The sequence below is a fragment of the Aspergillus ochraceoroseus genome, assembly GCF_002846915.1.
Source record: "Aspergillus ochraceoroseus IBT 24754 chromosome Unknown P175scaffold_1, whole genome shotgun sequence".
Lineage (NCBI taxonomy): Eukaryota > Fungi > Ascomycota > Eurotiomycetes > Eurotiales > Aspergillaceae > Aspergillus > Aspergillus ochraceoroseus.
Window position 1 is genome coordinate 3,450,543 of NW_024468476.1, and position 16,219 is coordinate 3,466,761.

The window sequence follows — 16,219 nt, forward strand, 5'->3', positions numbered from 1 at the left end:
TTTATGTAGTACTTGACAATGAATAACTTCATTTGTTCGGCTTAACTAGTTACCTAGAGAGTAGCTATTATTCCGCTACTAATTTGGGGTTTTTTCATCACTATTCATTCATCATCATGCCAGTCCCAAATCCTTCGCCTCAAGATCAACGATAGACGGAATCAACTCTATCAAGCTCGGTTTATTCGGACTCCATCCCAAGAGGTTCTTGCCCCGGTAAGAGAAGCCCCTTGAGCTACTCCCCCAAGCATACAACCCAAACTGGTTGATCTCCAACACCTGCGCATCGCTCAACTCCTCCACGACAGGAGAGGGAATCAACTTCTTCTCGTATGCCGTTTGAGCCACTGCCCGCTGGATATCCCCCCAGACGAAAGGCCCGTTCTCTGCTAGATAATAGCCTTTCTCGTTCCAAGTGGCCTTACCGCCACCAGCTACAGCTGCGTCTCCCAAGCGAAGGTAGAGGTCGGTCAAGTCCTGAACATGAACCTGGTGCCAGATGTTTTTACCTGGACCGATTAAAATCCCCTTTTTTCTCTTCAAAACAGCAGCTGCCAGCCAGTACGCTTGCAGGCTTTTCTGGTTTCCGGGTCCTCGGCCAGGACCGTAGATTGTAGGCGGACACACGACTGCCGTCTTCACGCAGTTTGGTGGCCGTTGTCCGGCTCCGATGATGATCTTGTCCACATTGCGATGCAGCGAGTCGTCGGGGAGATTCATAAGCTCATCGACGCCATCCCAGTCATCATACTGCTTGACTCGTTCCAAGCCCCAGGTGTTTGTACGAAAGTCCTCTACAGTCAAGATACCAGTCCCAGAGGTGTGAATGATCCACAGAGGATTCCCTGGCGTGTGGTGGGCAGCACCCTTGGCAATCGCAGCAGCAGACGCGACATGGTCACAGTCGGCGCAGTCTTAAATCCACTCAGTCAATCACTCCACCCCTTCAGATCAAAATCACCTATAAAACGGCGGGGGTTACTCACGGTAAACAATATCCGCATTCTTCACTTCCTCCTCAATGATGCCGGCTGAGTCCAAATCTCCGTATACAACTCTCACTTTCGGGTATTTACTCGCAATCTGAGCTCCTTTTTCCTTATTACGGACCAGGACCGAAATTTGCCAGTCAGGATGTGCCTGGGTCACGGCGTAAAACACATCTCCACCAATGTATCCTGTAGCTCCGGTGCTGGGAAATAATGAGTGCCACATCTATCTTTGGGGGGGGATAAATAACCTACAGTAAGACCTTTGGGGGCGCCATTTCGGATGTGTTGCTTTGCTTTCTCAAATAGTAGAAGGAAGTCAAGGTAACCAAGTGGCGGCTGCTGGAGTATATACCCGGGAACTGCCCGCATTTCACCACGAGAATCTTCCACAGTATAAGTATGGGAGCTCGGGGATTCTTACCTCATCATTGGATGCTTTGAAATCAATGAGTGGCCAAACTGACGCGGAAATGAAGAGCGGGGTAGACACTTCTTCCTGTTTGTAACATACGGAAATTGAAGCCGTAGAGTAAAGGCCAATATATACCGGAAAGTGCTTTTTACTTCAGCTTAGGGAATTTGACATAGCAGGTCATTTCTTTTGGTAGGAAGAGACATACGGACAACACCTAACCAAGTTACGATTGATTGTGTGTGGAATTGGATTTAACCATATTAACTAACTAACTATAGCTTATAATTAATAATAGCCCTAGAACGTGAATCAAAGCAGGACCCTGAACAATGTAGTTCAACGCAAAGATTTCCTTCCCTGTCCAAGAAGCTGGAGAGGAAGCTGGAGAAGAAAGGTACAGGCCTGGTGATACGCGAATATTCACATTGAGTTGGTACTCTGGTCCAAAAAGAAAAGGAAAAGAAGAAGCATGTAAAGCACTTTTCAGAGCTAAATGGGTATTTTGATATTAAATCCACAGGATCAATTTCCTCTCGATGCGAAGGACGTGCAGCCCGAGAGTCCAGTACTCTAGTAAATCATGTCATATGACCACGCACACAAGGAAGCAGAACAAAAATACAGAGTCGTAGAACATTTCGCTGGAAAGTCAACAGAAGCATAGGTAACTTGTCGCATCATAAGAGCGATATCGGGGTTAAGGGGGCAATAATTTCGTGGGCCAAAGAGACCTGCTTCTGGTGGAGAGCTGCAAAAGACTCCATTGGGAAATTCATCGTCGTAGGGGAATCTCTTAGAGAAAGCATGCCCATAATTTACAAATCAAGCAAACGAGAGATGATAACAATGGGAAAATACCTAGAAAGTGCTGGTGGCGAGCCGGCTTGCGGCATTTCGGGCGTCAAGTCGGTCCTCATCGTCCTCTTCGGCAATCGAACCGACGCCACTGGGCGAGCGTAAACGTCCCTTGGCTCCTTGTCCATTCACTTCCTCTTCCTCCTCAGGCGTAGGTGCAACGAAGCTACCACTCATGCTGCGACCAATACTGTCGCTACGACGAGGTATTCCGCTCCACGCGTCTCCTTTAGGTCCCTGGCTCGATCCAAGATTTGGGCGGCGTACAGTTGGGTGGGCTTCACGACCCAATCGGCTCAGTCCTCCAGAGGCATCGATCGAGCGGATATCCGGTCGCACGCTCTCCAGCGTGGCGAGAGTCCTTCGCTCAGATTCAATCTGACGCAAGGTATATTCACGTAGGCTCGTCCAGAGGTCGCTGGAAGTCCGTTCAAACCACCGGCGCTTTTCCATGAGAAGGTTAGAGGTAACTCTCTGTGTCTTCTTTGTGAGATAGTCTTCGTGGCTCTGTGCCTCGTCCAAAGCATTGATGGCCTCATCTACCTTATCCGAACGGACAGAGCTGCTAACTTTCAGTCGGTCGGCGGCGGCTCGCTTGCTACGAGTAACCTGCTGGGCCTGGAGTAGATCTCGAAGAAGAATGTGACGGTTGGTGAGAGTCTCCTTCACAATAAAGGCGTCCGATGAGTGGTAGCTGAGTGGGTCTCCGAGGGTGGTGGCCTCGGCAGTGGCCTGGACTGCATGATAATCCCCCACATTCTGTATAACTTTTCCAAGTTTCCGATAGGCGTTTGCTAACCCTGGATGCGTCTCTTGAACATGCATCTGTCCCAACTTCACACCAAAGTCGGACTCTGCGAGGCCAACACCTGAAAGTTTCGCTGGTTTAGAATGTGGTTGTTGAAAAAGAAATAGACTGGAAACATACCTCGTCGCGCCTTAACCACACGGTCAACCTTGTGGCTCGCATCCATTGTTCCGAGATAAAACATTTTGACAACAGGGCGTGCATTTTGCAGCTCAGGGGTGTCATCAGGAGGTGGTGCGAACTGCTTCAAAACCTTCCTTCGGACTCCCGTCGCAGGTTGCTTCATCCTCACAACGGGGCTATAGCCAAAATCGCTCTCGACGAAGAGGGTTATCTCATCGTCCAGGATCAACACGTCATTGCTTAGGATGCAATTCAACCATCGCTGCATCGACGCCTTCACCCTAAATTCATCCTCTTCGGTGCCGGCTCCGGCTGGTGTCAAGGGGGGGGGCACAGCAGGGACAAGGGCCTCGGGGTTAGCCGACATGAGATGATCCGCGAGCTTGACAAACTCCGAATGAGTCCGCCTAACATCGCGATACTGGGTAGTCCTAAATTTAGGAATATTGGTCTAGTTCTTACAGTCAGCGATTGAGAAATCGAAAAGGACAAAAACAGGTACGCTCACATGAACATCAAAGCGAAGAATGGGATCCTTTTTGCCTGTTCTTTCCAATGCAGTAATCTTTGCTTGGATCTTGTACACTGGAGCCGGCTGCTTGGCATTCTGTCGGGCCCCAGTTTGGTACCGCGCAGGGAGCTGGGATCGGGGGTGGCCCGCCGGGAGAGCTTGTTCCCCAGGATAGCTGGGTTCACCTATATGTGTATTCTGGACTTGCTCCGACAAACTTGGGCCACCGACTTCAGCCTCACCAGATGCTCTCGAGGAATGCGCCTCAGTTGGCTGCGAATCCCCATCGCCATCGTAGGGAGACTGGGGTTGCGGGGGTAGCGGAGAAGATGGGATGTCGCTGGTACTCGAGGAAGGGTAGGTTGCTTCAGTAGTTCGAGGCGAAGCCCAAGGGGAGGTCCCCGCTGGATGTTCGGGGTCTTGCGATAGGCTGGAGTAGTCCATCTCCGTTGTAAGAGGTGTGCTGTGTGCGCAATGGGCAGGATACAAGGTTACTATGTAAGCCTCCGCTGGGGCCACGTCTGCAGGGGAATGCGAGGGGTAATCATCAGCATCGAAACTTTGGCAGCAGCCCGTGAAGGAGGTTCAATTCCACTTACAAGTAGGCCCTCCGAAATCAATTCTTCGAGGCTGCAGAAAGGGATGGAGTAGGTGATCGCGAGGGAGATAGAGAGGGGGGGAGAAAGCAAGACGGTGGAGATTCCCAGACAGCCGAAGGTTACGTCGTTGCTGCCTGTGGGGTGCCTGATTGCCCAGGCATCCAGAGCTCTCCGCCCGGCATCCGGAGCCCTGGCCTGGCGTCTTGAGAACCTCACTTTTGGTTCTTGCGGATTGCAGCCCCTCTGATTCACGAAACATCGCATTGAAGCTGCTGTCTCTTCCATACGGGGTCTGGCAGAGGCGGTATGGTTGTGCGACAATTAGCTTTCACCTGCACATAGTCTTCTCGAGTCGAGATGGTCTCAGCTCTGTTCTTGCGCGGCGCCCGCACCCACCGGCCCAGTGCTCTACAATCCAGCCATTCCGCTCTCGGTTGCTCGAAATTTGCTCTATATCCGGCCTCCCGTTCCGAGCGAACTTGTTTACCCAAGCTACCCCGATTCTCGACGTGCGCGGCGCGGTTGCAGGAGAACCTCGATCGAACTCGCAACATCGGAATTATCGCACATATCGATGCGGGGAAAACGACCACCACTGAGCGTATGCTCTATTATAGCGGGTTTACGAGACGGTTAGGGGATGTAGATGAGGGCTCGACTGTTACGGACTTTCTTCCTGCGGAGCGAGCTAGGGGAATCACCATCCAGTCCGCTGCTATTACATTTTACTGGCCACCCGGGGAAAGTAACGTTGCTCAGGCTGAACAAGCGTCACCTAAATCTGCATCGCGACATCTGATCAACTTGATTGATACTCCTGGTCATGCGGACTTCACATTTGAAGTCCTCAGATCTTTGCGCATCTTAGACGGTGCGGTGTGTATCTTAGACGGTGTCGCCGGAGTGGAAGCTCAAACAGAGCAGGTTTGGCGCCAAGCAAGCACGTACAATATCCCTAGGATTGTTTATGTGAACAAATTGGACAGAGACGGTGCGGCTTTTGGACGGACGGTGCGAGAAGTTGCCTCGCGGCTTGGCGGATGGCCCGCAGTGTGCCAAATTCCATGGTTTGAGGGAGGAAACGGACGGTTCCTCGGCGTTGCAGACGCTATAAATCTCCAGGGCCTTCGGTGGGAAGATGGGGATGGCAAATCCTTGAAAAGCTTTTCCCTTCACCAGTTAGACGAGGCTGAAGGTCACCTTGCACAAGAGCTTCGACGAGCGCGGGTAGCCTTGGTAGAGCTATTAAGTGAGCATGACGAGACCATGGTGGAAAAGTTCCTCGAGTGTGAAGAGGACCACCTTTTGGTGTCTCCCAATGACATATTGGAGAGCGTACGTCGGTGTTTATTGGAGGGAGTAGGAAGGAAAATCATACCTGTCTTTGCTGGGGCTAGCTTCCGCAACATCGGCGTTCAGCCATTGCTCGACGGTGTCGTCAACCTCCTACCAAGCCCTCCCGAGACCCCTGATCCCGAGGTGAGCATTGGGGGTGTCAGAGGAAGTCTTCGTCGCCTCCTCTCTGGCGATCTACTTGTGGAACAGAAGGAAAAGTCGACACCCAAGGGCAAGCAAAAGAAAAAGTCCGCGGTGGTAGCCGATAGTCGCAAAGCGATTGAACAGCTCCATGGCTGTGCCCTTGCCTTCAAAGTCGTCAACGATGCCAAAAGAGGAGTTCTGGTATACGTTCGGGTGTACTCCGGATCCCTGGATCGAAACAGCCTCTTGTTCAATACCAACCTAAACGTCTCTGAGCGCGCCCCTCGGCTGCTCAAAATGTATGCCAACGATGCGGTGGAAGTGGATTCTATTCCCGAAGGCCAGATCGGAGTTGTGGTTGGCCTGAAACACACCCGAACTGGAGATACACTGGTAGCATGCTCCGGTAACCGGCCAACGCCTCCAGAGCCTCTTAACACGCTCCAGCTACGGCCTATCAACGTCCCTCCTCCGGTTTTCTTTGCCAGTGTGGAGCCACACAGCCTCAGTGAGGAGAAGAAAATGCAAGAGGCATTAGGGCTTCTCCTTAGGGAAGACCCGAGCCTCCATGTGAGCGTTGACGAGGACTCCGGACAGACATTGCTCAGTGGAATGGGAGAACTTCACCTTGAAATCGCCCGAGACCGCCTCATCCACGACCTCAAAGCCAAAGCCTCCATGGGACGCATCGAGATCGGATATCGCGAATGCCCACTTGGCTCATCGGGACCCGTTACCAAGATCTTCGACAAAGAAATCGCCGGCCGCAAAGGCAAGGCTGGCTGCACGGCAACCGTGGAAGTCTTCGACCCGGACACCTCGCCTCCTCCAGTCGACAATGCCGCCGCCCTGTCCTTCAAACTCTCACACGGCAACCAAATTGTCATCCTCGCCCCCGAATTACAAGTAGAAACCAACAAACGCGGCCTTGAAGAAAGCCCCCTCCTTCCTCCAGGCCTCGACGTCGACCTCCTCCGCACAGCCCTCCAAAACGGATGTCTCGCAGCCCTCGCGCGCGGCCCGCAATTCACCTTCCCTATGCACAGCACCCGGGTCACTCTGACCATCGACCCAGCCGCCCACATCTTCGGCAGCGACACCACGCCCTCCGCGCTCTCCGCCGCCGCACGCCTCGCAACCTCCACCGCCCTCCGCGATCTCCTCTCCTGCCCCACCGCAAACGGAACCTGCCTCATGGAACCAGTGATGCACGTCGTCATCAGCGTCGACGAAGCCAGCCTCGGCGCCGTCGTCCACGACATCTCCTCCTCGCGCGGCGGCCATATCCTCTCTCTAGATGAAGACCTGCCCCTCCCCACCACAGACCTCACTTCCTCCTCTTCCTCTTCCTCTTCCTCTTCCTCTCCCCACCCGCTAGAAGACCTCCCCGCAATCGACCCAACCAAAGTCTACGCGCCCCCAGATCCCTTCCAGTCCCCATCCACCGTGGATGCCTCGCTTCCCGACTCCGCGCACCGTCCGCGCACAATCACCGCCAAGGTCCCGCTCAAGGAGATGGTCGGGTACTTGAAGCACCTGCGGAGTCTGAGTGCGGGTCGGGGCACGTTTGTGATGAGTGTGGATCGGTTTGAGAAGATGAGTGCGCCGAGACAGAAGAGCGTGCTGGCCGAGTTGAGGGGTGGGTATTAGATTCGATTCGGGACGTAGTAGTGTAGCTAGCTTGCTTTCTCTTCGGTGCCTTGAGTTGGTTTACTGTACCATACTGTGCTATGTAAGATATAATAACTAGTTAACTAACTGAACTAACTAGTTATAAAAATGATATAAAGGATATATAATATGGGGGTATGGTTGGATTTGATAGGATATCTAGATGATATGTGTATCGGATAGACGATGTATATATATATATATATTTTCTGCATCAACGTCTCACTTGTTGGTACCTTACAAGGAAAATATAAATAAAATTAATTATATATCTGAAGAAAATAAAAAGCTTCCCCAACATGTATGCAATCATTCATCGATTAGATGAACAAGACTGGACCATTGATATATTCCTAGCAGTCCAAGAATCAGTCTCGCACTATGACAGTGACAGTGACAGAGTCTGACTACAAGACAAGGACCGACCGTATTGACTATCCCCCAACCCTAACTGGACCACCCTCGCCTATGTATATACCCTACCAATTATCATCCCACCCCCCGCCATCTTCCTGACTCTTCTTCGACGCAGGCGGAGGCGTCCCGTCACTCCCAGATACCCCTGTGGTCGTGGTCGCAGCCGTACCAGTAGGACTAGGTTTCATCGCCGCTGTCCCAATAGCTCCAGACCTCGGGGCATTCATCCTCTGGTTCTCCTGAGACCCGATGGTCGAGAAATCGTCCCAGAAATCCTTATGCTCGGGTTCTACATTGCGGGACCCTCGACCCGCACCGGAGTTTTCGGGTCCCTCAACGAAACGCTGGAAGGAGTCTGCGGCGCCACGCGCGCCGACTTGGATATTTTGACCGAGCTGGCTGGCGTGGACACGGGCTTGGGCTGCGAAGTCAGATTCCGCTATCTGTTCACATTGCATTGGGTCAGTTCTGGTCCTCTTGGGTTTGATGGGTGTAAGGAGGGAGAGAAGGAAGAAGAAGAAGAAGACGTACCGACTTGGCGGTAGGCTGGATATAAGATTCATTCATGGTCTTCGCGCCCTTTCCTACAGCCGTCGTGAACCACCCAAACCCTTTCGTCAACGCCGCCATTGGATCTTTCTGAAAATCATCGAAACCAGGGATAGCTCCGTTCCCTGATGATTGCTGCGCTGACCTCCCCGTCGCCATAGACGGTGGCAGCCCACCACCAAATCCGGTAAACTTACCTCCCTGCGAGGGCGGCAGACTCTCCGAGCGCGTCGAATTCTCGGATCCCAATTTCGCAAAGTACGCCTCATTTCGGACTTTTCTTCCGCCTGCGCCCTCAACACCGCCAGGTCCTTCTTGCAAACTAGCAGCCGCAGCGGGAGATCCCCGTCCACCCTGAAAACCAGCGCCCATACCCGGTGTACTCGACCGCGAACCACTCCTCGCTAGCCCGAGCTCAACAGCCGGCTTCTTCTGCCTCGTGGATTGCTGGTGCCCCGGTACGTATTCCCTCCCCTCGACCTTCGCAGAAAGTCTCTCCTTCCATTCCTCGCCAACCTCTCCCTCGTAGCGCTCCTTGATCGTTGAGTCCTCGAACGTGCGGCCCTCAGATTGTGTAATGGGGTGGGAGTCGAAGAATTCCTTCCAGGGGTCGTTGCCTCCAAGTTCCATCCGGTGTGTTTCGGAGTTTTTGAAGGCGTCCATGGTTATCGAACGGACGAAGGAGATGTGGACGCCCAGGCCGCGGTGGGTGCCGGCGCAGTTTAGGCAGATGAAGGTTCCAAACTTAGGGGAGGCCTGGATGATTATTAGAGGTAGCTTTTAGTTAGTTGTCCTGAGGTTCATTTTGGGGGTGGTGTGCGGTAGAGGGGGAAAACAGAGTGAACCGAGAGAATAAGATGGATGATAGTACATACCCATTGAGGGGATGGAGCGCCGCAATCGCAACATCGGTCATTTCCATTTACTTTGGAGTATTGAAGGAGCTATATTGGCAGGAGGAGACAGAGCATATAATGTTAGCCACGTAGACCTGGGGGGGGGGGTAGGTAAGGTAAGGTAGGGGGTGATGATTCCGCCCAGAAGGCAAGAAAAGCGGTGATATACCTTGGCCTTCGTCTCCGGGTCTACCTCCCATAGGCGAGACATGACGAACAGGAGTTACTGAGGGGATAATCTGGAGAGGGATTGTAAGAGAGAAGGTAGAGAACCGGCGACAGTTGTCCTCCACCCCTCAAGCCCACAGAGTGCGGAGTCTGTGCCCGGGTAAGTTCTGGAAATGGAATTCCCCCTTCAGGAGAAGATTCATGCAGTTCCAAATGGAGAGAGGGGTGAAATCCCGGCAAATGTGAGATGAGTGAGAAGGGTGAAGAGAGAGAAAAGACGAAGACGAGGTTGGTTGAGACAGGGAATGGGGGGGGTTGTCGCAGCCAAGATAGTGTGCGTGCTTTTTACTAGTAGTTCCACCACATGTTTTGTCCCCTGGCTCTACTTTGATTGAATATTGCGGAGTTGTCCCTTTTTTTTTGTTTTTTCCTGTACTTGTGTGTACTTGTGTGTACTTTTCTCTGCTTGTGCATACTTATGTGTATTTGGGTATACTTGTCTGTACTTGTCTGTACTTGTCTGTACTTGTACTGGCTACGATACACTACAATCCAAACAATCAACTCGGCGACAAGGCCAGCCTTGCGGCTAATCGTAAGCTAAATAGTAGCTAAGATACAGTATAGCAGAAAGGCAAGATTCGTTAAAAGGTCAACGTGTCCATCACTCCACCCTCATTACACCGTTTTTCCTTCCTCTCAAATACGAACTCCGTCTGGCAATCCGTATATAAAACAAAGTAAAAGAATGCTTCATCCTCGCGTTATCTTATCCCCTAGGACCAGGCCGGACAGGAATAGTATTCATAAATTTTTTTGGCGGTTTTTTTTTCTGTTTTAAAGGGGGGGGGGGAGGGGTTGTTTTTTATCTCATAGTAACACATCCGGGCGACGCCTACCGTGGAGATAGTCCATCCTCAAGACAGTTTTCCGATTGCGACATTGTCAAGCAAAATTTCTGTAGCTTACGTCCTGTCGGGACTGTACTTGTTCAGGATGGGGTTGACATTGTCATTATTTAGTCAGTGGTGGGAGCAGTGTTCTCTTGAGCAGGAGCCTCGACACCCTCCTTGGACTCCTCACCAACAAGGGCATCGTCTTCCTTGCCGGGGCTGTCAATGGCCACTTTGACAGCAATCTCACGACCTTCAATCTCCTTTCCGTTCATTTCCTGCACAGCCTTCTCCTGGAGCTGCTCGGAGCCAAGGGTAACGAAACCAAAGCCACGGCCCTTGCGGGGCTCGTTGCGGGCCTGGAGCTTCTTAATCATGAAGCGAGGGATAGGGCGCAGGGCAATCTTGGCGGAAACGGGCTGGTAGTCGGTAAAGATTTCCTTGAGCTAGGTGGGGATCAGCGGTCTGAGGTTGTAGAATTAGGGTCTTCGCGGTACTAACCTTCTCCTCACTCAGATCGTATGGCAGGTTGGCGACCATGACCTTGGTCTTGGAAGGAATGCCATCCTCGGGGGGGCCACGCTGCTTCTGGGGACGAGCACGGGGCTTGCCAGCCGCCTTGCCGGCCTCGGTGGTAGGAACGACGTCGTTTTGATTGGTGACCTCAGTCAGAGCAGTCGTCTCTTCAGCAGCGGCAGTAGGCTCAGCAGCTTGGGTGGGTTGAGCCTGGGTCTAGCACAACGACCAAGATTAGCGAGGAGGCAAAAACAAAACGAGAATCAAAATAATAGACCCGCGAGAACATACCGAGCGGCCTCCGCGTGTACCACGACCTACACGGCCGCGACCACGACCGCGGCCACGAGCACGTCCACCTGCTCGCTTGCGGCCCTCATTGCCGCTAGCGCCTTCACCGCCACTTGTAGCCCCCTCGGCCTTGGCTTCGGCAGGCTCAGGCTTGCGGGCGAGCTGGACAGAGACCTTGCGTTGGAGAATCTCCTTTCCAGAAAGCTCTTCAATAGCGGCAGTAGCCTCAATTGCGGTGGCAAGGTCCACGAAAGCATAGCCAACGGGACGGCTAGTGCGAGGGTTCACAGGGATGGAGACGCTCTCACTAGAAGGATGATGAGTCAGAATCAGGCCAAGCTAGTGATCCTCTTAACGCAGTACAGCATATAAAAGGGGAAGATAAAAAATAAATAAATAGTCAAAAAAGAAAAAAAAAAAAAAGAAAAAAAAAATTAAAAATTAAAGGGATGACAGATGTTTTGGGGGTTGGTAGTGATAAAGCTCAGGAGCAACTTGCAACGCGGCATCATGCGGGCGGAACCCAACAAACAGCACGAGCTTGAGCAACCAAGCAGGTTGGCAGAGTAAGCGAGGGCAGTACTCACATCTTGTAGTTCGTGAAGAACTCCTTGAGCTCCCCCTCAGTGGTCGCATATGCGAGGTTCCCAATGTACAACCGACGTCCTTCATCGGCACTGGCAGCAGCAGCATCAGTTGAGCTGGCAGCGGGGGCAGTGCCGTTAGGGGCCTCGGTGGCAGGAGTGGTAGAGGCCAGGTTGTCGGTAGTGGTGTTGTCGACGGCAGAAGACATCTTGATGGCTGAGGACACAAAAGGTCGAGATTTGAAGGGGGGTTGGACGGAGAAATCGCAATGAAGCTGACCGGGTTTGTGTGGTGTGTGAAGGACTCAGGAGAGCTGGAGGCTGCCTGTAATCTTGAGGTAGATCCTGGGTAGGAGGTTGACCTGGGATGGGAAAGACTTGAAGAGGGGGGGAGGAAGGGAGGGAGAGAGGAAAAGGGTAGCTTGGTGCCCTAGATACGAAAGAGAATTGACAGGGAAATCTGAGTTGAACGAGATGACGATTTGCCTTGAAAGAGGAAGGAAGGGAAAGTTGACGCTGTGAGAAAGGAGAAGGAGCGAGAAAATGGCGGGGATGACTAAGCAGGGCCACGACCATTGTTGATCGTTGTTGTTGTTAATACAGAGAAGAAGAAGAAGAAATATCTATATGAGTATATTATTTATAATATATAATAGCATCCTCAACCAGGAATCAATCAATGGTCCTGGTTTGGACTCTCTTACCCTCAATCTGATCATGCAGATCCCATGCATCTCGCCAAACCCTGATCTGCATACTACAACTAAGCATATTCTAACCAGTCTATCTCTAGTCAGCCTTGATTTTAGTAGTCGTAGTAGTAAAGAACGCATTCTACGTTGTTATGTTCTCCATTTTTATAGCCCTGGAGATATAACACACGAGAGTACCTCCGGAAGTTCCCAAGGTTGTCTTTGTACACTTGATGCTATTTGAAACCAGGATCCGAGAGAGGACGAAGAATGGTGGCCCATAAACTCTGTCGTGTATGTGAAGGCTTCAAGTGCTTTCTTCTCATCTTGGTGGGAGATGTAGGAGATCTTACCATGAGGGAGTATAATATATGCACGTGAGATGTCTTGACTCGGATTCTTTCATTTGGACTCTTTCTCCTGTCCTTCGACCACTCATCATGGAATCTTCTTACAGTCGATGAACCCTTCCCATTTTATAAATATTTGTCTACAGTATGAAACCTCACTTTCTCCTCCTTTCTTAACTAGCATTCTAATATTTAGAGTCGCAGAGGATATTTACTACTAGCGCTCAGTCAAGATGTTGCTCCTGCCGGAAAGAACATCTCACAAGCACAGCACTTCGAATTTCTCCTGTTTTTTCCAAAAAATGCTTCATTTTACTACATGATTCCGACTGAGGATGTGGAAGAGGGATGGAATTGATGATATTTCCGGAAGAAATGATTACACACACTCCCGGGGGCGATCCTGGAGCGGGAGCACAGCTCAGCCGATGGGATTTTTGGCAGAGCATCATTTCCTTGGGATAGGATTTGAATGTAGGTCCATGTACCTGATCATGCAGACTCTACAAGTGATGAGTTGTAGTGAAGGGTGCTTGACTGCTGCTGTTGTTATGGAATCTTCTCTTCTCGCCGTCCTCCATACTGGATCATCTGGATTTCTTTTGTCCGGGGAAACATACCCACAAACAACAAGCACGAACAAGTTAGGCGCCAGGGTTTCTTCTTTCTTACTCTGCCCCCCCATCTATCAAACAAGACCCTTTATCTGCAGCTTTCTTTCTTCTCTTCTCTCCGCCAGTCACCCTCCATTTTCTGCTTTATGATCGCATTCAATCTTGGGTTCTTAAAACAAGAGTCGCCACTTGCTTGGCGGGCTTAGTCAAGGGTGCGACTTGATTAGGGATAATTATTCCTCAATTATTAACAGCCTTTGACTTTCCCTCCCGATCTCTATCTTTTTCCACTTCCTCGCTGCTCTCTATGCCCGAGTCGCCCGTCTCCTTTCCCCAACCACCGGCTCTCAATCACCTCAAATCCCAATGGATCCTATAGAGCCGGCTGGCCGCTCTCAGGACGACCTTCCTCAGCCCCAGCGGCCGTCCTTTCTCGTCCCTCCCGCCCAAGATACGACGTCATCACATCCCCGACAGCGCTCCTCATCCTTGCGCTCGTCGCGCCGGCCTACAATTCGACTCCAACGTCCACCTTCCTTTGACCAGTATACCGCACAAACCCAACGACGGCAAATTGCAACTAACCAAAGCACAAATAATCTCAATCCAGATGTTTTCCGTACTTCCTATGTCGCAACCACCCTCCCACCGGCGAAAGAAGACGATGAGGCGTGGGAAGGGAACCGTCGCCGAAGCAATTCCGAACCCCGACCGGGACGTTGGTCTGCGCCTGTCCCAGTCGCACTGACCCAAATCCAGTCTGGAGAGCCAATGCATACCTTGATGGAGGAGTCTCCTGGTCAAAACCCGGGGGGTTCCCGCCGGCCATTTTCGGAGCAGTTCAGGCCAGCGCCATCTCCGGTGCAACCGAGAGATAATCGGAACATTTTACGTAGGACGAGTGTGGCAGCCCTGAGCCGATTATCGAGAAATCGAGCGATAACCGTTACCGGCACTTCGCCTGTCCCTGGTATGGATGGCCAGGAATATGACCCTCATATCGTTGATGTTCTCGATGTTATTGGTAAGTGGCTCCAGCCGTATCAACGAATCACGCAAATTATTTCCCGACCATCAATCAGAGACTAATAAAAAAAATGTTTATAGACCCCGAAGTATCTGCTCTCTCAACCCTAACTAATGTCCAGAATTCCTTATTCATCCCAAACCTGGGGTCCTTTCTCAATCGCAGTCAGACGTACACCCTCTCACCTCCCCCGGAACTTGATTCTCGCGAGGAAACAACTACGACAGATGAAGGCGAAGGTGACGAACTAAAAGTCCCTGAACCTCGCCCAGCTCTGGAGCGTCCGCTTACTAGCATCTCGTCTGTACTGGAAGAAGGAGAAACTCGGTTCGCCGTGCTTCCAGAAGGAATCACTCTTGATGGTTGGTCTCAGCAAGATATCGAGCAGCTGAATGACCATGTGAGGCACATGCTGCACTCTCGTCGTTCGAAGTTCAAACGGGCAATGAAAGGGTTTGGTAAATATGTGTCAAAACGTATGTCACCATTTGTTTTTTTTTTCCCCGGAGGGGTTTGCAACTACTAATACTTGGTTCGATAGCTCTTGGATTTCTTGTGACCCTATATGCAACCTTGATTACACTTTTTGGGCTTGCTTGGGTACTTTTCCTCATTGGTATGGTCTCTCTGTCCATTGGGACAATATATCCCCAGACTAACCAGGTACATACAGGCTGGATCAACATCGGAGGTCGGCAATTATACGTGATCAACGTGATTGACAACGTTTTGGTGGCTCTTTTTGCAATCATGGGTGACGGGCTGGCCCCGTTCCGCGCAGTCGACACATATCACATGATATTCGTCGCCCATTACACCTTTTTAACATGGAAGATACGCCGGAAGCGCCGTCTCCCGGATTTAAAAGACAAGAACGACCTTCCCTTGCGAAGTGAGGTGGATGCCGATCCCGAAGCTGGGGATATCTCCAAAGAGGATGAGCCGGAATTCAGTGTACTGAACCCTCTCCAGCAGCAAAAACTCATGCATCATCAAACCAAGCTTGCCAAGTCGCATACTTTTTACAAGCCGCACGAAACCGTGACGCATCGTGCCTTTCCATTGCGTATGCTTGTTGCCATTGTCGTTCTACTCGACTGCCATTCCTTGTTTCAGATTGCCCTCGGTACCTGCACCTGGGCCATCAGCTACCATGTTCGTCCGTTCGCTTTGACTACCGTTATCCTCTGCTTTTCAATCACCTGCAATATATCGGGAGGCGTTCTGATCACTCTCGGCGATCGAAGGACTCGCAAGAAGGATGTGGTCGAGCGAATGTTCCGACAAAAATTGACCAAGGAAGCGATGAAGAAGATAGAAAAGAAAAAGAAGAAGAAGAAGAAGAAGCAGGAAGACGAGAGGCTACGTGGATCACAGTCTGATTCCACATCTACCTTCCCACATGTGCAGGACGATGGCACTTGATATAATAGACGTTCTTAAATGATTTTTTTTTTTTTTTTTTTTCCCGACTATGGCTCCTAGATGCTCTAATTCCGTTACATCATAATATAAAGAAAGGGATATTAATGCCAATGATACCTCGGCCCGATCTTGCCTGTGTCTTCTCTTGCATTTTTTTTTTTTTTTTTTTCAATGTATTAGCGTCTGGATTTTTTCCTTGATATTCACTATATAGAACATCTCTTGCATGTGCATAGATATAGTTATAGTTATACATATACAATCCTCTAAACCAGTCCACAGCCTTCTTTAAACAATCCATTATTAATTTACTTGGATATTCATTTGTTAATTCTATTCTTGGA

General features: G+C 50.9%; 6 protein-coding genes across 6 annotated transcripts; 2 read left to right on the forward strand and 4 right to left on the reverse strand.

Annotated features, from left to right (window-relative positions):
• Positions 1–112: 112 nt before the first annotated feature.
• On the reverse strand, positions 113–1,347 carry P175DRAFT_0497912 (putative nucleoside-diphosphate-sugar epimerase; the record flags this gene model as incomplete). Its single annotated transcript, XM_040896392.1, has 3 exons — positions 1,245–1,347; positions 987–1,192; positions 113–914 (listed from the first exon to the last, which is right to left on the reverse strand). The coding sequence occupies exons 1-3, from the start codon at positions 1,265–1,267 to the stop codon at positions 115–117; spliced, it is 1,029 nt and encodes a 342-aa protein (XP_040756199.1). The 5' UTR covers positions 1,268–1,347.
• A 918-nt stretch (positions 1,348–2,265) lies between these two features.
• On the reverse strand, positions 2,266–4,148 carry P175DRAFT_0427442 (retromer subunit VPS17; the record flags this gene model as incomplete). Its single annotated transcript, XM_040893240.1, has 3 exons — positions 2,266–3,131; positions 3,191–3,644; positions 3,702–4,148. 3 exons carry the CDS (start codon positions 4,146–4,148, stop codon positions 2,266–2,268), a joined length of 1,767 nt encoding a protein of 588 aa, XP_040756200.1.
• Positions 4,149–4,660: 512 nt separating this feature from the next.
• On the forward strand, positions 4,661–7,432 carry P175DRAFT_0506383 (mitochondrial elongation factor MEF2; the record flags this gene model as incomplete). The annotated part of the gene is made up of 2 exons (XM_040898194.1): positions 4,661–5,782; positions 5,882–7,432. The coding sequence occupies 2 exons, from the start codon at positions 4,661–4,663 to the stop codon at positions 7,430–7,432; spliced, it is 2,673 nt and encodes an 890-aa protein (XP_040756201.1).
• Positions 7,433–7,658: 226 nt separating this feature from the next.
• On the reverse strand, positions 7,659–9,726 carry P175DRAFT_0497914 (GTPase-activating protein GCS1). Its single transcript, XM_040896393.1, has 4 exons — positions 9,485–9,726; positions 9,295–9,363; positions 8,402–9,175; positions 7,659–8,313 (listed from the first exon to the last, which is right to left on the reverse strand). Exons 1-4 carry the CDS (start codon positions 9,524–9,526, stop codon positions 7,933–7,935), a joined length of 1,266 nt encoding a protein of 421 aa, XP_040756202.1. The 5' UTR covers positions 9,527–9,726; the 3' UTR covers positions 7,659–7,932.
• A 321-nt stretch (positions 9,727–10,047) lies between these two features.
• P175DRAFT_0471296 (uncharacterized protein) lies at positions 10,048–12,264 on the reverse strand. The gene is made up of 4 exons (XM_040895080.1): positions 11,771–12,264; positions 11,184–11,490; positions 10,878–11,108; positions 10,048–10,822 (listed from the first exon to the last, which is right to left on the reverse strand). Exons 1-4 carry the CDS (start codon positions 11,974–11,976, stop codon positions 10,502–10,504), a joined length of 1,065 nt encoding a protein of 354 aa, XP_040756203.1. The 5' UTR covers positions 11,977–12,264; the 3' UTR covers positions 10,048–10,501.
• A 1,525-nt stretch (positions 12,265–13,789) lies between these two features.
• On the forward strand, positions 13,790–15,875 carry P175DRAFT_0528323 (DUF2985 domain-containing protein; the record flags this gene model as incomplete). The annotated part of the gene is made up of 4 exons (XM_040899601.1): positions 13,790–14,447; positions 14,531–14,926; positions 14,992–15,066; positions 15,124–15,875. The coding sequence occupies 4 exons, from the start codon at positions 13,790–13,792 to the stop codon at positions 15,873–15,875; spliced, it is 1,881 nt and encodes a 626-aa protein (XP_040756204.1).
• Between the last annotated feature and the right edge of the window lie 344 nt (positions 15,876–16,219).

Excerpts from the sequence above, each read along its gene's own strand:
- P175DRAFT_0497914 (XM_040896393.1), bottom strand. The coding sequence starts at position 9,526 with ATGTCTCGCCTATGGGAGGTAGACCCGGAGACGAAGGCCAAG. Across the intron at positions 9,364-9,484 it reads ACCCGGAGACGAAGGCCAAG|CTCCTTCAATACTCCAAAGT; the intron begins GTATATCACCGC and ends CTGCCAATATAG. Across the intron at positions 9,176-9,294 it reads GCGCTCCATCCCCTCAATGG|GCCTCCCCTAAGTTTGGAAC; the intron begins GTATGTACTATC and ends ATAATCATCCAG.
- P175DRAFT_0471296 (XM_040895080.1), bottom strand. The coding sequence starts at position 11,976 with ATGTCTTCTGCCGTCGACAACACCACTACCGACAACCTGGCCTCTACC. Across the intron at positions 11,491-11,770 it reads TTCTTCACGAACTACAAGAT|TGAGAGCGTCTCCATCCCTG; the intron begins GTGAGTACTGCC and ends TCATCCTTCTAG. Across the intron at positions 10,823-10,877 it reads ACGATCTGAGTGAGGAGAAG|CTCAAGGAAATCTTTACCGA; the intron begins GTTAGTACCGCG and ends ATCCCCACCTAG.